We start from the raw sequence: 17759 nt of genomic DNA, 5'->3' as shown, positions 1-17759 counted from the left end.
CTTCTATTTATTTGTGTGTGTTTGGGGGGCGGGGCAGGGAGGGGAAAGGGAAACTGAAGCTCAGAAAAGTTATAATGAGCTCTGGGGTCACACTGCTAGGAAATGGCAGAGCCTGGATCTGACACAGATCTCACTATCTTCATAGCCAGTCCTCTTCACCCGTGTAGAGGAAAGAGCTCCCACAAGATCCCTGTGAGGGATGGTACGGGCCTTCTGGGAGGCAGAGTCAGTGAAGAGAATGAGGGTCTAGGCACCGCTCTGTTGCCAGGGACCCTGGGTATGCCACGTCACCTTCGTGGGCCTTTCCTTTCTCTGTTTATACAAGGAAGAACTCGCATTAGATCATGGATACACCTCAAAGTCATCTTTGGGAAACTTAAGAGAGGTGTTCCACATAAGGCCTAATGAGTCATGTTTACACAGAGATTTAGATTAAGATCCACTGGCTTGGAGTTTAACAATCTCTGGTTAAGTTCAAAGCAGAGTTAGAAAGGTTAGGGTCAACTGAAATATCAAGGGCAAAGCGAGCTCTGAAAGCCAAACGAAAGAACAAATTCTTCCAAAAATCTTTCTCTGTATCATCAAAAATTTAAATTGGAAACCATCCAAGTTCTCCCTGGCCCTTCATATCCTCCGACCACGGCCAACTGCAAAGGAATGAAGTGTAACAGAAAGAGCCCTGATGTGGATTCAGAAACCTAGAGGCCCAGGATCTGAAACTCTTACCACGGGGCCTTGGGAAAACCTTGCCATCTCTGCGCACCTCCTTTCCATACTGTCACATGACAAAGCGAAGGCCCACCTCACAGGGGTCTTTCGAGGAGCCGATGAGATGAAATAAAGGTGAACAGTCACTACTGGATGCTTAATAAATGGTTGTTGGCTTGACACTTGTTCATTCCCTGGTTTATTTCAAGAAGTGGAATCGTTTAAAATTCTAAGGGTTCTAATGGGGAAATGATGGATGAAATGATATTTGAAACAGTAGAGGTAGAGGATTCTGTGGGGTGAGTGGTCCCTGTAGAAAGCTTCATTGAAAAACAAGGATCAGATGGGTGCTGAGGGGAAGATTGGATCAACAGCTCCAGGACAATTTTAACTCACAGTCCCAAGCCTAAAATTATGTAAGAGGGAAAAATGGCCCTGAATCCTCTGGCACACATCAGCATTACAGGAGTTGTTCATACATTTAAGGCCAAACACAAAATGGCTTCACTTTACACATTAAGTTACATAACATGGCAACTGGAAGAGACCCCAGGGTTCCAATTGCTCATTCATCACTGCTGCCCTCCCCAGTCCCCAAACTTCTCATTTACAGTTGGAGAAACTGGTCCCAAAATGTGAGGCTACTTGTCCAAGGCCACACAGTGCAGTGGGTCAGACATGAACCCTGGAACTCGAATGCAGATCTCCTCATCTGGGGGTCCTACTTTACCGAGAGAAACATGCATCGATGTGAATGCAGATGTATTCTCCATAACGCATGGGGGGTGGGGGGCGGGGGTGGTGTGCAATCCAGTCAAGAGATCTGAACACCAGGACACTGGCTGGAAGGACTGTTATTTCGTGTTTATATTGTTTATAACGTTACTCACATTTGCATGGTAAATAAACGTTTGCTGGATCAAACTAGTAAAGACTAGTATAAATAATTCCCCAAGTTCAAAAATATTAAGTCTCTTAGTGTTTATAAAAACTATAAAGCAGAAGAAGAAGAAAAGGGAGGCGGAGACAGGCAGTAACATGAGACCCCAGGAGATCTTGCGGAGACTGGGCTCCCCGACCCCCTCCCGAGGAAGGATCTGAGAAAGAACACCATCTCAGAGCTCCGAGCCAGGTCAGAGCATTCTGACCTTGACGCAGACCATCTCTCAGTATACTTGAGCAGAAATCGATTCTGTGGAGGGCACAGGGGAAAGAGAGTGAGCAGCTGTAGCTTAGAGGCACGCCACAGTCCCTGGCCACACATCCTTACATAACCTCTTTTGCGCTGGGGCATCTCATTTTAGAGCCGGGAAACTAAGGCCCCCGAGCCAATGCCACGAATTCCAGAGGGTCTCCAGGAAGAACAGAGTGTGGCTTCCTCTAAACCTTTCCTAGTACTTAGTTTTGCTGTTTATTTTATGCTGGGAATTCACATGTAAAACTAGACTGTGAGCTGTTAGAAGCCAGGATCTAGACCATCTCTGTTCTCTGATGGGGTTTACTCAAGGCTCTGTGTCCAAGTAAACTTCCAGATGCAAATAAGAAGGTGTTCAATGAACATACCCTGGCAGTGACGTGTGTCAGAATCTTTCCTCTTCAGGATGGAAGAGTGAATGAATAGCTCCAGGATCCAAATGTAAGGGAACTGTTGTCACTTGTGAGGTTTCCTGGGCCATGTGTGTTTCTGGGGTTGGACAGCCAGTTATATTTGGCCACGCAGGGTCCTGCTCATTTTAGAGAGACCAGGTTACAAGCTTTGTTCCCACCTTCCCTGCCACACCTACAGCACATCTCACCTGCTCACTCTTGTCGTTTCCTTAGGGTCATGAGCACTGATTGTGGGACCTATGAACCAGGAGGTCATGGTTCAATTACCAGTCAAGACACATGCCCAGGTTGTGGGCTCAATCCCCAGTGTGGGGCAGGCAGGAGGCAGCCGATCAATGATTCTCTCTCATTACTGATATTTCTCTCTCTCTCTTCCAATCCCTTCCTCTCTGAAATTAATAAAAAAGTATATTTTTTTAAATAAAGGGTGGGTCTTGTCCTTGCTCGATGAGCTTATGTTGCAGTTGGAAAGAGCACATTTACATTCAGGGCAGCACTGCTCCCTTCCCCCAACGAATCCAGGGACCCATTAGTCTTCCCCTAGGAATCAGTCCATCCAGTCAGCACCATGAGCTCACATGTAAATGATGCATTTGACCCTTGTGACCTTCCCACAAAAATACCACTGTATCTTTAAGCTAGCCACTTCAATAAGAGGTGAGCGTCTCCCTCCTTTCACAGTGACTTTCACTAAGAGGACAATCACTAACTGGCCATTGGTGTGAACCACTAGCGTCAGAGATGACAGGGGCAGGAGCTAATCAGGAATCATTGGCAGGAATCAGTGATCACGATAACTGATGCTGCGTCTCCCTCCTTTCACAGTGACTTTCACTAAGAGGACAGTCACTAACTGGCCATCGGTGGGAACCACTAGCGTCAGATATGACAGGGGCAGGAGCTAATCAGGAATCATTGGCAGCGGCAGTGATCACGATCTGGGGGGCCAGCGAGGCTGGGATTCGGAGCTCCAGCCGCATTACCTGAAGCAGAGCCTTGGCTGCCGGAGAGGCAGTGTGGTGCGGAAAGGAACATCAATTTGGAAATCTGAAACTCTGCTTATTGGCTGTGGAACCTAGGGGTGGCATCTGAATCTAAGAGTCCTGATTTGTAAAAATCTGTAGAACAGCGACCTGTAGGGTTATGCTAGGCAGCGGTTCTCAACCTGTGGGTCGCGACCCCTTTGGGGGTGGAACGACCCTTTCACAGGGGTCGCCTAAGACCATCCTGCACATCAGATATTTACATTACGATTCATAACAGTAGCAACATTACAGTTATGAAGTAGCAACGAAAATAATTTTATGGTTGGATCACAACATGAGGAACTGTATTTAAAGGGCCAGAAGGTTGAGAACCACTGTGCTAGGGAGTAAAGTGCGTGGGCTCTGCAGGCCAGTGCTCCACCCGTGCATGGTCTTCCTCAGCACCCACCGGGGGAGGTTGCTGGTGCAAGAGAACCTCTTAAAGTCTGTGTTCACAACCCTCCCAGGTTTGACCAGGGCCAGGACAGGTCCCAGAAGGTGCACATGGACTCAACAGGCCTTTGTGTCGTGAAAGGGGACTGGAGGGGCCGAGAGCCTGGCAGGACCCAACTTTCTAATTTTCTTTGGTGTCAATTAATACGACAATGTCTGCTGGATTATGACAGAGAGTGGACTACATCTGCAGATCAACCTGGGGAGAACTGACACGTTGACAATATTGAATGTTCCACTTACGACAGGATATCTCTTTCCACTTACTGGGTCTTCTTTAATTTCTCCCAGCAATGTTTGTTATTTTCTGTAGAGCGATTTTGCATGCTTTTTTGTTGTTGTTGTTGTTAAATTGATTCCTAAGTACTTTATTTTTTGATGCTATTGTAAAAGAAATTTTAAAAAATTGTTCTCCAATTATAGGTTGCTCTCAACAACTTTGACATTTACAATAGGCTGGAAGTTGTCAAGGCAGTGATCTTTGCAAATTCAAAATAAATCGACTTACTCAGTGCTGTAGAGCTCTTAGGAAATGTCCAAACCAGGATTCAAACTCAAGCTTTTTACGCACAAAGTCGAGGGCTCATTCTATTATGCAGCTCTATGTGAGGTAGATGAGAAGCATATACCTCTAAGTTACAAGAGCTAAACACATATCCAGTGGGATTAGAAAAGAAAACCACTTAAATATGACTAATACAGAAACCAAGACCCAGAGTGGTCTTTCCTGATCACCCCACCTAAATGGTTTTCTAGTCACTCCTTATCCCATTACCTTCTCTTATTTTCACCAAAGCACTATTGCTAGCATGTAAACATTTTGTTTTTGATCCATCCCTTCCCACTAAATTATAAGCTCCTTTAAGAGTTTGGATCTTACATATCCCATTCATCACTGATATCTCAGTGTAGTGGCCATAAAAATATGCCTGTCAGGTTTCCTGATGTGGACAGCATGATGGACCGACAGCCCCGGCTGCTGGCCCTCTGCATCCCCTTAACTCCCCACGGCTGTTCTCATGCAGTGACAATGATGGAAGACTAATACAGGCCTGTTCCCGCAGGACACGGGACTCCCTTACTGGGGGCCCTGGGGCTTGAGAACTTCCCCTGACCTGGCTGAAACGGTCTTACCAGGCACTGCAGTCTAACCCTGCTCCCTTCCGTCTCCCCTTCACAGGTGTCAGTCCTGTGTCCCATGAAGGCTTTCCCCCTCCCATTGTCTCTCCAGCACGTTTCAACTCATCTTGACAGCTGCTTCTCAGACAGCCCAACTAATATAGTCCTAAAACAGTACTTGATGAACCAATGGTGGCCCAGGTTCATATTGCAGGCAAACCACAGACCCAGAATCAGAACCCAGGTCCCTGCTCCCTCACTCCAAAGCCTTTTCATCACCAATCACGTGAGAAATACGTTTTTGGCACCTTTGGCCAGAGGGCCACTGCTCTGATGAATCTGAGGGGAAAATGCATCCCCCAATGGCCAAGTCCCACAGCTGCCCTCCCACCTCTGTGTATAAGTATGCGGACCGTAGTGGGCGTGAAAACATCTGTCCTAGGTTCAGAGAGAACTAAAGCTATGGCTTAGGTCAACAGAGAAAGCTGGCTTAGGCTGAAATGAAAGGCAGCAAGACCTCGGTGTGTTGCCTCTTAAAGGGACGTAGGGAGAGCAGCCATACTGGCAAAGCCAGAGAAGGTCATCAGAACAGAGCAGAGACGGCCGTGAGTCTTTCCCAGGTCTTGGCGCACGAACTGAAGCTCCTGTGCAGGTACTGTGACAGCTTGAGGTGAGGAATCATGTCTAGAATTTCAGGGTGAGGCTTCATAGTTAAAAGCATGGATTCTGGAGCCAGACTGTCTGGGTTTGAATCCCAGCTCCTTGACTTACTAGTTGTATGAACTAAGGAAAGCTACTGAACCTCTTTGCGCTTTAGTTTTCTCATCTGTAAAATGGGAATAATAATAGGTATCTACCTTGCCCTGGCTGGCTAGCTCAGTTGGTTAGAACATCCTCCCAATACCCCAAGGTTGCGGGTTCAATCCCTGGTGAGGGCACATACAAGAATTAACCAATGAATGCATCAATAAATGGAACAATAAATCTAGGTTTCTCTCTCTCTCTCCCCCTTCCTCTCTCTCTCTAAAATCAATCAATAATTTTTTTAAAAAAATTATTACAACCAATGAATGCTTAAGTAAGTGGAACAAATCAATTTCTCTCTCTAAAAATCAATTAATAAAAAAAATTGGTATCTACCTCACAGTATTATTTGAGTTAAGATCTGAGAAATACTTAGAACACTACCTCATAGATAGTTAGCTCTATGTATACTCTATGTATATATTAGCTTTTATGATCAGTAACACATTTAAAAAGACATCTTTGTCTTTGAGCACCTCAACAACTTACGAGTAATGCATCTCAAATCAGGAAAGTCAGTCATGTTTATTTGATAAAATATTAATCACACACAGTAAAAACGTTTTTGAGTTTGGGCAAAATGATAGAGTTATTTCAGATGTCTCAGTTTTGGGGAGATAAGATTAGCATGGTACACATTTCACAAGACTGCTGTAAAGGTCACAGAGGAGGCAGTGATAACTTATCAGCCACACATTCCAAGATACTTAATGAGTTCTTATCACATGCCACACATTACATTATATGCTTTAAGTGAACTCTCATGTAATCTTCACAATAATGTTGTTTAGAATGTCTTGTTTCTATTTTACTGATGCAGAAATTGAGGCTCAGAAAAGTAAACTAACTTACCCAAGACCATGTTTAGATTGAACTCATCAGTGTTGTGCATTCATGGATTTCCAAGACCCATGCTCTTTGCACTAAATTAACTTTTTAAACCAGTACATATATAAAAGCACTTCATAAATCGTAAGGCCTTTTTATGCAAGTGCAAGATGATATCATCAGCAATATCACCTGGAACATTAGCCAAAAGTAAAAAAACCCAGGTTTCAATTCTACCCTTGCCAGTTAGCTGTACAATCTTGAGCAAATTAGCTCTCCTCTCTCGCCTTCCGAGGAGCTTGGAACTAAACCCTCTCTAAAGGCCCTTCAAGATCTAACATTCTAGAATTTTCTCATGCGATGAAAGCTTCTCCCTTCTCTGTCTTGACTATTTGGCTAATACGTTTTGTCAGCCACGAAGAGCTTTGTTCACTGATTCATCCACAAAGGGGTGAGAAGGTGGGGAACAGTGAACATTAGATGACAGATTTGTAAAATAAAGCTTAGGCTATTGATATACCCTGTCTTTCCTGCCTAGTTAGTACATCATCCATTTTGAGTGGTTTTTTTTTTTTTCCTTTTTTGGGTTTGTTTTTCATTGTACTTTATACCATTATTTCAATATACCGAATTTTAGACCTTATGTTCTGTGAATTATGTTAGAGTACTTTTGAAGTTTTTTTTTCCCACCGCCTCAACAGTGACTATCTGAAACCAAGAATATTGGGGGGAAAGTTGGAAATTTTTTAAACTGTAATTTTGTGTAACTATTTCCAAAGTTATAACCAAATACTGTAGCTACATCATTCATTTGAATATTCACTGGGCAGCTACTATGTGTCTGCACGAATGTGGGGGTGACAGAATGGCGAGAGAGTCCTGCTCTTGCCCTGTCTCTCTCACACATGCCCCCTCCCCAATCACATGCTGTATCCAGTTCCCCAAGCCTCTGGGAACTTGAATAGCAGCCCATGGAGAAAGCAACAGAAACCTGAATTTTGAGATGTTGAATGTATTAGTAATCTGCTTGTGGTAATCATTTCACAATGTATAAATCTATCAAACCAGCATGAAGTGCACTTTAAATATATACAGTTTTGTCAATTATACCTTGATAAAGCTGGCGGAAAAATAAATATCTGATATATATATATATATCCCGGTGCACAAAATTCATGTATGGGGGAGGTGGGTGTTCTTCAGCCCGGCCTGCACCCTCTCCAATCTGGGACACGTCAGGGGTTGCCCAACCTGTGCCCTCTCACAGTCTGGGACCCCTCGGGAGATAACCACCTGCTGGCTTAGGCCTGCTCCCCTGGTGGCAGATGGCACGCTCAATCCCGCGGTGTCTGCCCCGTCTCCCCCGATTGCAGATGACAGGCCTGGATCCCGCGCTGGGTCAGGCGGCCACTCAGATTGTGCTTGCCCCGCCCTATGCAAATTAGCCACCATCTTTGTTGGCGGTTAATTTGCATATCATGCTGATTAGCCAATGGGAGGCGTAGCGAAGGTACAGTCAATTACCATGTTTGTCTATTATTAGATAGGATATATTCCCATTTATGTAAAAAAAAAAAAGAGAGAGAGAGAAACCTGAATTAACTGAGAGAATCCTATATTGACCAGTTTTATCCTAAGTTGATCAAAACTTCAATGTCCATTACTAGCCAGATGGGGCTTGATATTGAAGTTAAATTCAGAAATTTAAAAAATATATATATTTTTCTTTGTTATATGACAGATATATCTTGGCCCAGACCAGGCGTGGTCAGTTAAAGGCAGGTAAACCTCAGTGAGAGCGGAGGGCCTGGGCTGAGACACAGGCGCCTGGCGGCAGCACTGAGAAGAGCGCCAGGGCAGCCTGGCAGTGGGGCAGGGGTTGGCGGGGGGAGCATGACCTGAGAACATGGTGAGACTGGAGTTCGTGGACAGTGGTCCATGTCTCACGCTCTCCTTGGGTGACTGTCCCTAGAACAGGATCTGGCAGACACAGCCACTGGTGTGCTGAAGGAGGGAGCCCAGAAACAAGCTGGGCATCACCAGACCTGTGGGCAGGAGAGTCTGTGAGGAGGGGGCATGCTGAGGGGAAGCAATGCAGAAGTTCTCCAGAAATTCAGGCCGACTGGAGTCTGTCCCTGGGCAGTGGGCTCCAGCCACTCGCTCGAGGGGTTGCGTAAGACTGTGGTCTCTGAGAAACAGGACCAGGCCCAGTCTGATGTGGGATCTGAGACCACAGGTAGGTTAACAGGGACATGACTCAAGAACAGGCAAAATCCCGGGGCTGACGCTAGCTCACAATCAAGATTAGGGCCAGACTGAGTAAAAGGGACACAGTCTCTAAGAGCCCCGACTTTACTTGGGGTGCAGGGTGGGCCTTGACCTGAAGGGGGAGGTCAAGGGCCTCTGGCTGTGAGCACAGAAGCTCCTGACGCCAACATAACCAGCAGGTCATGGTTCCCCAGACTTCCCAATTGTAGGGATGCGTTAGAACACTGCCTCTTTGTTTATTTGTTTGTGCACCTTAAAAAGATGACACGGGGCTAACAATTTTCATTATGTCCAATATGGAGAGCCTGTTATTTACTGTGGCCCATTTCACACCCAGGAACACTTTGCCATGTGCAGTTATACAAAGGAAAACTGAATAAAGGGAAGTCTTACCATCTGACTACATTTAGCTTTATGGAAACTGACTAGTTCTTCCTAGTGTTTTTCCTTTTTGTGGTGGACTGAGGGAGATGTTTGTAGCTCAGCACTGGTCTGTGGGGCCCTGTTTTGAAATAGCTGCCGCAGAATAATATTTTCACACCGTGTTCCAGCCTTCCCAGGCTACCCTGGGAGAGGTGGTGGTGGTGGTGGGTGGCAGGCCCTGGGGGTCCAGCTCTCTCCCCTGCAATGCTCACAGCAGCGCCCTCTCACCTGCTGCACACATTGTGTTCCATGCGAGATTGGGTTAATGAGCAATGCCAAAAAAAAAAAAAAAAAGGCTGAAAATCACTGTTTTGGTCCCAAAGCCCCTCGTTTACTATTGAAGAAATGGGATCTGCAACAAAGCTGAAATTGAAAATCAGAACTTTGACTCAAGATTCAAATCCTAGAGAGAGAGAGAGAGAGGACCATGCCTACTGATTTTTGTAGTGTTCAGAGCCTTATGCAGGGCCCTACGTGACTGGGTGTGTAATGACAGTCAAGATAGTCAGAGGTTGCCCAGCCAGCATGATTCTGTGATTGAACGTCAACCTATGAACCAGGAGGTCATAGTTCAATTCCCAGTCAGGGCATATGCCCGGGTTGTAGGCTCGATCCCCAGTGAGGATTGTGAAGGAGGCAGCCGATCAATGATTCTCTCTCATCACTGATGTTTCCCTTTCTCTCTCCCTCTCCCTCTCCCTTCCTCTCTGAAATCAGTAAAAACATATTAAAAAAAAAGATTGTCAGAGGTCCAATGTGACCTTACCACTGAATTCAAAGTCCTCATTTTATTTCTAGCCAAAAATAAGCATCTGGGCTTTGGAATCTGGTCTGGGACCAATGTGACAGTGATTTTTACCGGCGTTCACTAGAGCTCATCTGAATCAGTCAGAAAAGGAAAGGGTTGGGGGATCTCAGAGACGCTGGGAGCTCTCCAAGCTGTTGGTGTTGAGGAGCTGGGAGGAGATGCTTGCCTCGCCAGCAGTCTGTGGGTTTGGCAGGTGACACCAGACTCATCTATGCTGGCCGGCTGGGTGGTGAGGGGGAGTGGTTGGTAGCAAAGGGAGAGCAGAAAGAAGGATGCAGGCTTAGGACAGAGAGAAGAGGGCCAGGTTTCTCCCTGCTCCTTGTCCTCCTCCCGAGGGCCTGGGCCTCCTGCAGGTCAGGGCTGTGGCTGGCCCAGGACAAGGCAGGAGTGTCCGTGGGGACTGTATAGAGTTCATGTCCCATGAGGAAGGCCTGATATTTCAGGGTTATTTAGAATAACATTTATTTTTTCTCTAAAAAGCCATGAGGAGTTCAGATCTGGCTGGAAACGGGTCTGCATGTTTGTTTTCCTCATTGTCTCAGTGGAAAAAAGGGTGGGTGACTCAGACAGCAGCCTCCGCCTCTGGGCTGGGGCCCGGGTCTGTCTCCACTCTGTTCTTTGCTCCTCCAGGGACCTGTGTCAGCCTGGGGAGAAGCTGCATATTACCTCCCACATTCGCTCTGAGCTTCCAACAAGGGTCCCCCCAGGAGGTGAGAGATCTAAGATCAGTTTTAAAGAAGCAAACGGTAGGGGAAGAAACAAGAAAGGGGAAGGTCCCCCCCGCCAGGGATGAGAAGAGAGAAAGGGCAAGGTCTCTAAGGAAGGCCTCCTTCCTCCCCGCCCTCCTCACGCCCAGTCTCTCCCCTGGCTCTCCCACTCGCTGAACCGGGGGCTGGGCCAAGGTCACCAGAAGGCATCTGCGGGCACCGCCTGGCTCCATCCCAGCCCTCCCTGCGGTCAGAAGTCCAGCTGGAATAGGGGTCCTGACCTCTGAGCACCAAGCATTCTCTCTGGAGGGGAAGGAGCTGTGTGAAGACCTCCAATAACATTCTTCCACGGGAGGTTCAAGATTTCCCCCAAAGCATTCCTATGGATATCGCCTGATCCCAGATGGGGCCCAGGAGCTAAAAGAACTCTGCTGTTGAGTTACTCAGGAGACTCAGGGAATTCTAGAAGTTTAAATATTTACAAAATATTTAAGGGAGGGGAGGAAGGACAGCCTCACCAAGAATTTTAGCAGAGAAAAGGTGGGGAAGACATAAAAACAGTCTGTTGAACTCTGCAAAGTCTTTGTGCCATAGAATTTGACACATGACTACTGTGAAATCCCTGCCAGGGAGCTGGAGAAGAAGGGAAAAAAGGCAAATAGGAGACTGGACATGGAGGGGCTCTGGCCTTCTTTCAAAACCTTCAAGAGCTCCAACCGGGGCTCTGGTGCCTCACGTCCCCGCACTCTGGTTCGAGGTTTGGGCCTGCTCTAAGCTGGGTCCTGCTCTCCTGCTCATGTGGCCTTCAGAGGTTAATGCTAATGTACAGAGAGCACTCTACTGCCCTCATGGTCAGTTCTCAGTGATTTAGAAACGTCCTGCTTCTCCTCGCTGGCTATTCTGTGACGGACAAGCAGCCATGGTAAACAGGTGTGAGTAAAGGGGGTTAGGACACATGGGCAAGAGTCAGAACATAGCCCCAGGATGGAGCGAAAGGGCCTGGGTTCTAGGCCTGGTGACACTGTCGCTTCATGCCTTTAAACCTCGGCTTCCTCACTTGTGCAACAGGAATAATGCTAGCAGCTCCGCCTATCTTAATTTGTCTTTATCCTCTCAAAGGAGACTGCCTAACTGTTCTGCAGAGTGTCATATTCTCTATAAACACCAGATACTTCAATCACGTCCTATTCCTCTTGACCTCCCGAAGTAAAAAATCATCATTATCAACACAACCGCTACATGGGGAGCAGCGCCACAAACTGCCACGCTCCCCTGTGCACCTGTACACCTCCCCATCTTCCTCCAACAACGCTGGGAGGGAGCATCATCCCCACTGCACAGGCGACAAAGAGGTATTTATTCAACATCGTGAGCAAATAAATGGCGGGGCTGGGACTCCGGGGCAGCCGGCCTGCCTTTCAGGGTCCACGTGAGAGCGGCTGTGCAGGCCCTGGAAGAGGGAGGGGCTGAGAGGATTCAAAGGGATGCCGGCTTTCCCAACAGTGGATGACTCCTGAGCCCATGAATAATTCACCAGAGCACTGTGCTGAGAGCTGGTTCTTTTGTGTGTGGTACATCTGGTCAGGGACAGCTGCCCACGTCTGGGCCACAAATGTGCGGACTGGACCCGCCTGCTCAGAAGCACAGCTCAGAGCAGCTTTCTGCTCCATTCGCAGGGGGCTGAGGGCTATTCTGATTCCCAGAGGAAGGCAGGGTTCTTATATGTGCTTTTATGCATGTGTGCGCACGCACATGACAAAGAAACAAACAAACCAAAAAATCTCCACACGTGCGATATGAAATCGAGACATTCATCCTTGGACTTGCTTTCCCTCCGTGAGCCTCATCCCTGGTTTCCTTTTGGGAAGGGCTCTCTCTTATCAGGAGGTTGTGTTCTCCACCCTATGTCGACAGTCAGACTTGGTGTTACTCCTGGTCTGGTCTTGTTCCTAGACAGGTTTCATTCCAGGCATTTCTGGCTGGAATATGTGAGGACTGGAGGGTGGCAGCAGACAGCAGAAGCTGAGAGTGGCAAGAAAGATTATAAAAAAGACTCCATCTGCCACAGAACCTCTTCCAGCTGAAAGTGAAAAACAGAAGTTGTTTTTCTTTCTTTCTTTTTTTTTTCTATAGGTCCTATTGCAACTCTTAAAAAAAAGAAAAAGAAAAGGGAATATTAGCTTGAAGGAGGGTCCGTATAGGAAGAAGTCTGTACAGGCCCAAGCAGCAGGCAGGGCTGTTGCATGGCACAGCTGCTGGGGGGGTATCTCTGCAGAGAACCCCATGGGGTATCTCTGTGGATAGCCCTGTGGGAGATGTGAAACTTGAGGTGCACAGGCAGTGGGGCTATGGTCTGTCCTGTACCCACGGAGAAGCAGAAGCACTGGATAGATGATGACTTATCTCTGTTCTGCAAGAGGAAACCGAGGCTTCAAGTGACTCACATAATCACAGAGCTGTGATTTAAACTCAGACACCCTCACCCCAGCCCACACACTCACCAATAGAGCCTGATGACTGCATGGAAGCCTAGAATGACAGAATTCTTGGAATACCCCAGCCCTGCAATGTGAGCAATACGGGCTGGTGAGTCGGGAACCTAAGCCAGCTACACCCCTGGTGGAAGGGGTCAGGGAGTGCTTCCGTCAGTGTCCTAAGAGGCAAAAATACCCGGGCTTGGTTTTGCCAGATGGTCATATTTCAGGAGGTTAGAAAGAAAGAGACAACATCCTGAAGGGGTCAGGGAGTGCTTCCGTCAGTGTCCAAAGAGGCAAAAATACCCAGGCTTGGTTTTGCCAGATGGTCATATTTCAGGAGGTTAGGGAGAAAGAAACAACATCTATAATAATAAAAGCATAATGTGCTAATTAGACCAGACGACCTTCCGGATGAAGCCGGGGGCGGCGAGGGAAGCCCGGGTCCTGGGTGGCAGAGGGAAGCCGGTGCCGGCAGCTGGCAGCCAGGGGAAGGAAGGCCTACTCTTGCACTAATTTTGTGCATTGGGCCTCTAGTATTATAATGGAAAGTCAGACCTGGGTTAGGTTAGAATCTTGGCTCAGTCATTTCTAGCTGTGCGGCCTTAGGTCAAAATCATTGCTACTTGGAATGAAGTTTTTAAAAGACAGGAATGCCTCAGAGATTCTTAGTTAGCTGATTTGCCATGGGTTCTCAGTATCAATGACTTTTATATGCTTCTCTATAAATATATTTTTTATTGATTTCAGAGAAGAAGGGAGAGGGAGAGAGAGAAATAGAAACATTAATGATGAGAGAGAATCATTGATTGGTTGCTTCTTGCATGGCCGACTCCCCCACCCCCCTGGGATCGAGCCCTCAACCGAGGAATGTGCCCTGACTGGGAATGGAACTATGACCTCCTGGTTCATAGGTCAATGCTCAACCACTGAACCACACCAGTTGGGCAACATGCTTCTCTTTAATTGATGTGCAACCAGGTTTAAGAACTACTGATTTAGGCTCTCCACCTGCCTCAGAAAAAAACACACACCCTGTTCAATCATCCTACAGTTGGGGATGAGTCCAAACAAATGTCAAAGAGAATTTCTGCAATTTAAAACTCATTTCAAAAAGCTGAGCTATTCCTTCTGAAGGTTAACAAAATCCAAATGTAAGTCAGCATTCCCCTTCTCACCTGTCCCCTCCCAAATGCATAGAAAGGAACATTGGATTATACATCGACAATAATGCCCCCATCCTCCCGTCTCCCCGCCTCCCCCCAAAAAATTGGCAAATGTAACTGTGTAGGATGGTGTGAAATAGACAGAGGTGGAACAGAAAAAGGATCAAGATGAGAGTTGCCATATGGGATGGTGGATAGGTAACAGGGCACAGAGTGCTAGAGAGTGAGGGAAGGGCAGAAAGGCACAGGGCTGAGAAATGGGGTGGCACTGAGGTACCTGAACACATTACCTTTAGCACAAAGTACCTTTAGCTTCATCACAACCCTGACAGATCTCAGTTTCCCATTTGAGTGTCCTCAGGGCCAGGGGGCCCTCTAATATTTGGTAACCCTTCACACTCTTACCCTTTGCCTATTACTCCTCTGTTGAAGAGGAGCTTTTAGCTACAGCCTGCTCTCCTTATTCAAGGAACCTGAAAGCCCTGTCACAGCCCCAACCGCCAAGCCCCCAGCTGCCCTAACCGCCAAGCCCCCAACCACCAAGCACCTTGCCTTTGGAGCAAAGTCTGTGCTTTCTTACCTGCGCTCTCCTCAGCCTGACTGAAGCCGCAGATCTGACAGATGCTCTGGACCCATTTGTTCATGTCCTCCTCGGTCTCAGCCACCAGGTAAAAGGTGCGCTCGCTGGTCTTGATGTCAAACACAAAGCTATCCTGCAGCTCCTTCTTGTTGAAGGTCAGGCCTGCATCCACCTGCTCACAGAAGTTGAGGTTGATGATCCGCAGGGGCTTCTTGGAGTGGTCATTCTTGTAGTATTCCAGGACGTCGGGGTCACCGCTCATCCGGCCACTCCGCAGGATAAACCAACGTTTCTTCCAGGCCTGAAGGGGAAGCAGTAAGAGGAGGGGGGAAAGGTCATTAGTTGTTTCAAAGCTTTTCACGGGTCCCCATATTATTGCGAGGTTAAGAGTGGGCACTGGTGCACCTGCAGGCTGAACATGGGCTCTCTCTCCCATTTTGCCCCAGAATTTCAGAAAGGAGGGATAATTTTGGAAGGCATTTCACTATGGAAACAGTTTTATCACCATGAAGTGAATCGTGGCATTCCCACTTTTTAGATCAGGAAGTTAGATGTGGACTAAAACACTTTAGAGCAATTATTCCATTAGGCTAGATCAGTGATGGCGAACCTTTTGAGCTCGGCGTGTCAGCATTTTGAAAAACCCTAACTTAACTCTGGTGCCGTGTCACATATAGAAATTTTTTGATATTTGCAACCATAGTAAAACAAAGACTTATATTTTTGATATTTATTGTATATATTTAAATGCCATTTAACAAAGAAAAATCAACCAAAAAAATGAGTTCGCGTGTCACCTCTGACACGTGTGTCATAGGTTCACCATCACTGGGCTAGAATACAGACTCAAACTCATAGTACTTTCACCCACAGGGTGGAGCTTGGAAACCACAACATCTCAGTTTATGGATGGGGACCCCCACTAAGATATGGTGAGCTGAAGCGACAATGCCACACCCAGCAAAGAGAAGAAAGCAAGTTTCCTAACTTTCCATACATTGTACATTGTGTTTTTCAACAAAGAATCACAGAGAAACCCTTCTAAAACTTCTCTGAAGCACATAATTTTAGGATTTTTCTGCTTGTCTCCTTCACTGCTATATCCCCAGCACTTATAAATCAGAACATCTCATTTCTGTGTGTAGAACCTCCAATGCCTTTTCATCTCACTCAGAGTAAGAGCCACCTCACCGTGGCCAAGGGGGGTCCCTCATCCCACATCTCTCACCTCATCTCCTGCCATTCTCTGCCCATTCTGCTCTGGCCACTCTGGCCTTAAACAGGGGCCACACACTCCAACCTCAGGTCTTTGCTGTGCTTGCTCCCGCTGCCTGTAATAATCCTCCCTCAGATATTCCCATTGCTTATTCTTTCCTTCAAGTCTCTATTCAAATGTCACGTTATTGAAGAGGCCATTTCTGACCACCCAAGCCTCACACTCTCTTTCTCCGCTGTACTGGTCTCCTAGCACTTACACCACCTCAAATACCGTATTTATGTTGAGTGTCCACACCCACCTCCCAGAATGTAAACTCCATGAGGGCAAGGGTTTGTTCTTTTATCCCATGCCATAGCCTCAGTGTTTAGAATAGTGCCTGGCACATAACTGGTTATCGATAACTATGTATTTAATGAATGAATGAATCATTTTCTTACATGAATTCCTCACTGCACTAGTAGGTCATGGGGACAGAACTGATGCCTAACAAGCCTTGGACATAAATAAGGGTTAGGGTATAGACATACAGGGCAGAGATAAGAAAATAAACGTAAATACTATTTATTTACAATCATCTGAAGTCTTGCCAGGCCACTGCTTACAGAACTCCGTGTGTGCTGTGTGTACGCATGCCGCAGGGAACACATACACATGTACATGTGTGGGTCAGGTGCATTTAAAAAGATATTGTCAATAGTTTAGCTTGTGTTTGGTTGATGTGTGCCCTTCAGGGCTAGTCTCTGCAGAAAGAGCTGTCTCCGAATCTCTGGAGTGCAGGTGTCAGCATAACCACACACAGACGCCCTCGACAACAAGAAAAAGGTGTTTGCTGCAGATAGCATCGAGGCCTGTCAGGTTCAGCTTCCAAGGAAGCAGTGTAGGCTGACAAATGGCTGCCTATGACATGCTGATAAATGTATGACAGAGCAGGCAAGGCTGTCTGGTCCAGTCCCAAATCCCCATCCCTCTTCTGCCACAACACCTCTTCAAGTCAATGCTGTTTTTTTTGGAAACCAAACAATTCAGAACAAAGCAACTTCAAAGAGTCTAGCTCAACTTCTCTGATCCCCTCAGGCAAAATGAAGCTTTACTTCCTCTGAACCTTAATAAAACTTTAAAAAATAATCCTCACCCGAGGATATATTTTCATTGATTTTTTAGAGAGAGGAAGGGGGATGGGAGGGGGAGAGAGAGAAACACTGATGTGAGAAACATCAATCAGCTGCCTCCTGTACGCGCCCAACCAGCAAATCTAACCCACAACCTAGGTATGTTCCCTGACCGGGAATTGAACCCACAACCTTTTGGTGTATGGGATGATGCTCCAACCAACTGAGCCATCCAGCCAGGGCAATAACACTTTCCATGTACTTCTCATGGCATGTCAGTTTTTACAACCTATTACAGGTATTTTTGTATTTGTTGTTTCTTCACAAGTAGACCATGAACAACATCTCCTATTCCTGAACCTTTCTGATCTCTCTGGCCTCATTTATGTATGTTTCCTCCCTCCCTCCCCCCCCCCCCCCCCCCCCCCCCCCCCCCCCCCCCCCCCCCCCCCCCCCCTCC

The 17759-nt window shown here is 46.9% G+C and overlaps 1 protein-coding gene across 2 annotated transcripts in view; it reads right to left on the bottom strand.

The window, feature by feature from the left end:
• The window catches only part of GAB2 (GRB2-associated binding protein 2), a 44936-nt gene extending 29667 nt beyond the window's left edge, over positions 1-15269 (bottom strand). For both annotated transcript variants that reach the window (XM_014529997.1, XM_005882317.2), the window contains exon 1: positions 14972-15269. In XM_014529997.1, the coding sequence (XP_014385483.1) occupies positions 14972-15233 (262 nt within the window). In that variant the 5' untranslated portion in view covers positions 15234-15269. The remainder of the gene's footprint in view (positions 1-14971) is intronic.
• Positions 15270-17759: the final 2490 nt, after the last annotated feature.

The sequence above is a fragment of the Myotis brandtii genome, unplaced genomic scaffold (assembly GCF_000412655.1).
Source record: "Myotis brandtii unplaced genomic scaffold, ASM41265v1 scaffold704, whole genome shotgun sequence".
Lineage (NCBI taxonomy): Eukaryota > Metazoa > Chordata > Mammalia > Chiroptera > Vespertilionidae > Myotis > Myotis brandtii.
The sequence above is the reverse complement of the archived record's forward strand: the minus strand, read 5'-3'. Positions and strand labels throughout refer to the sequence as shown.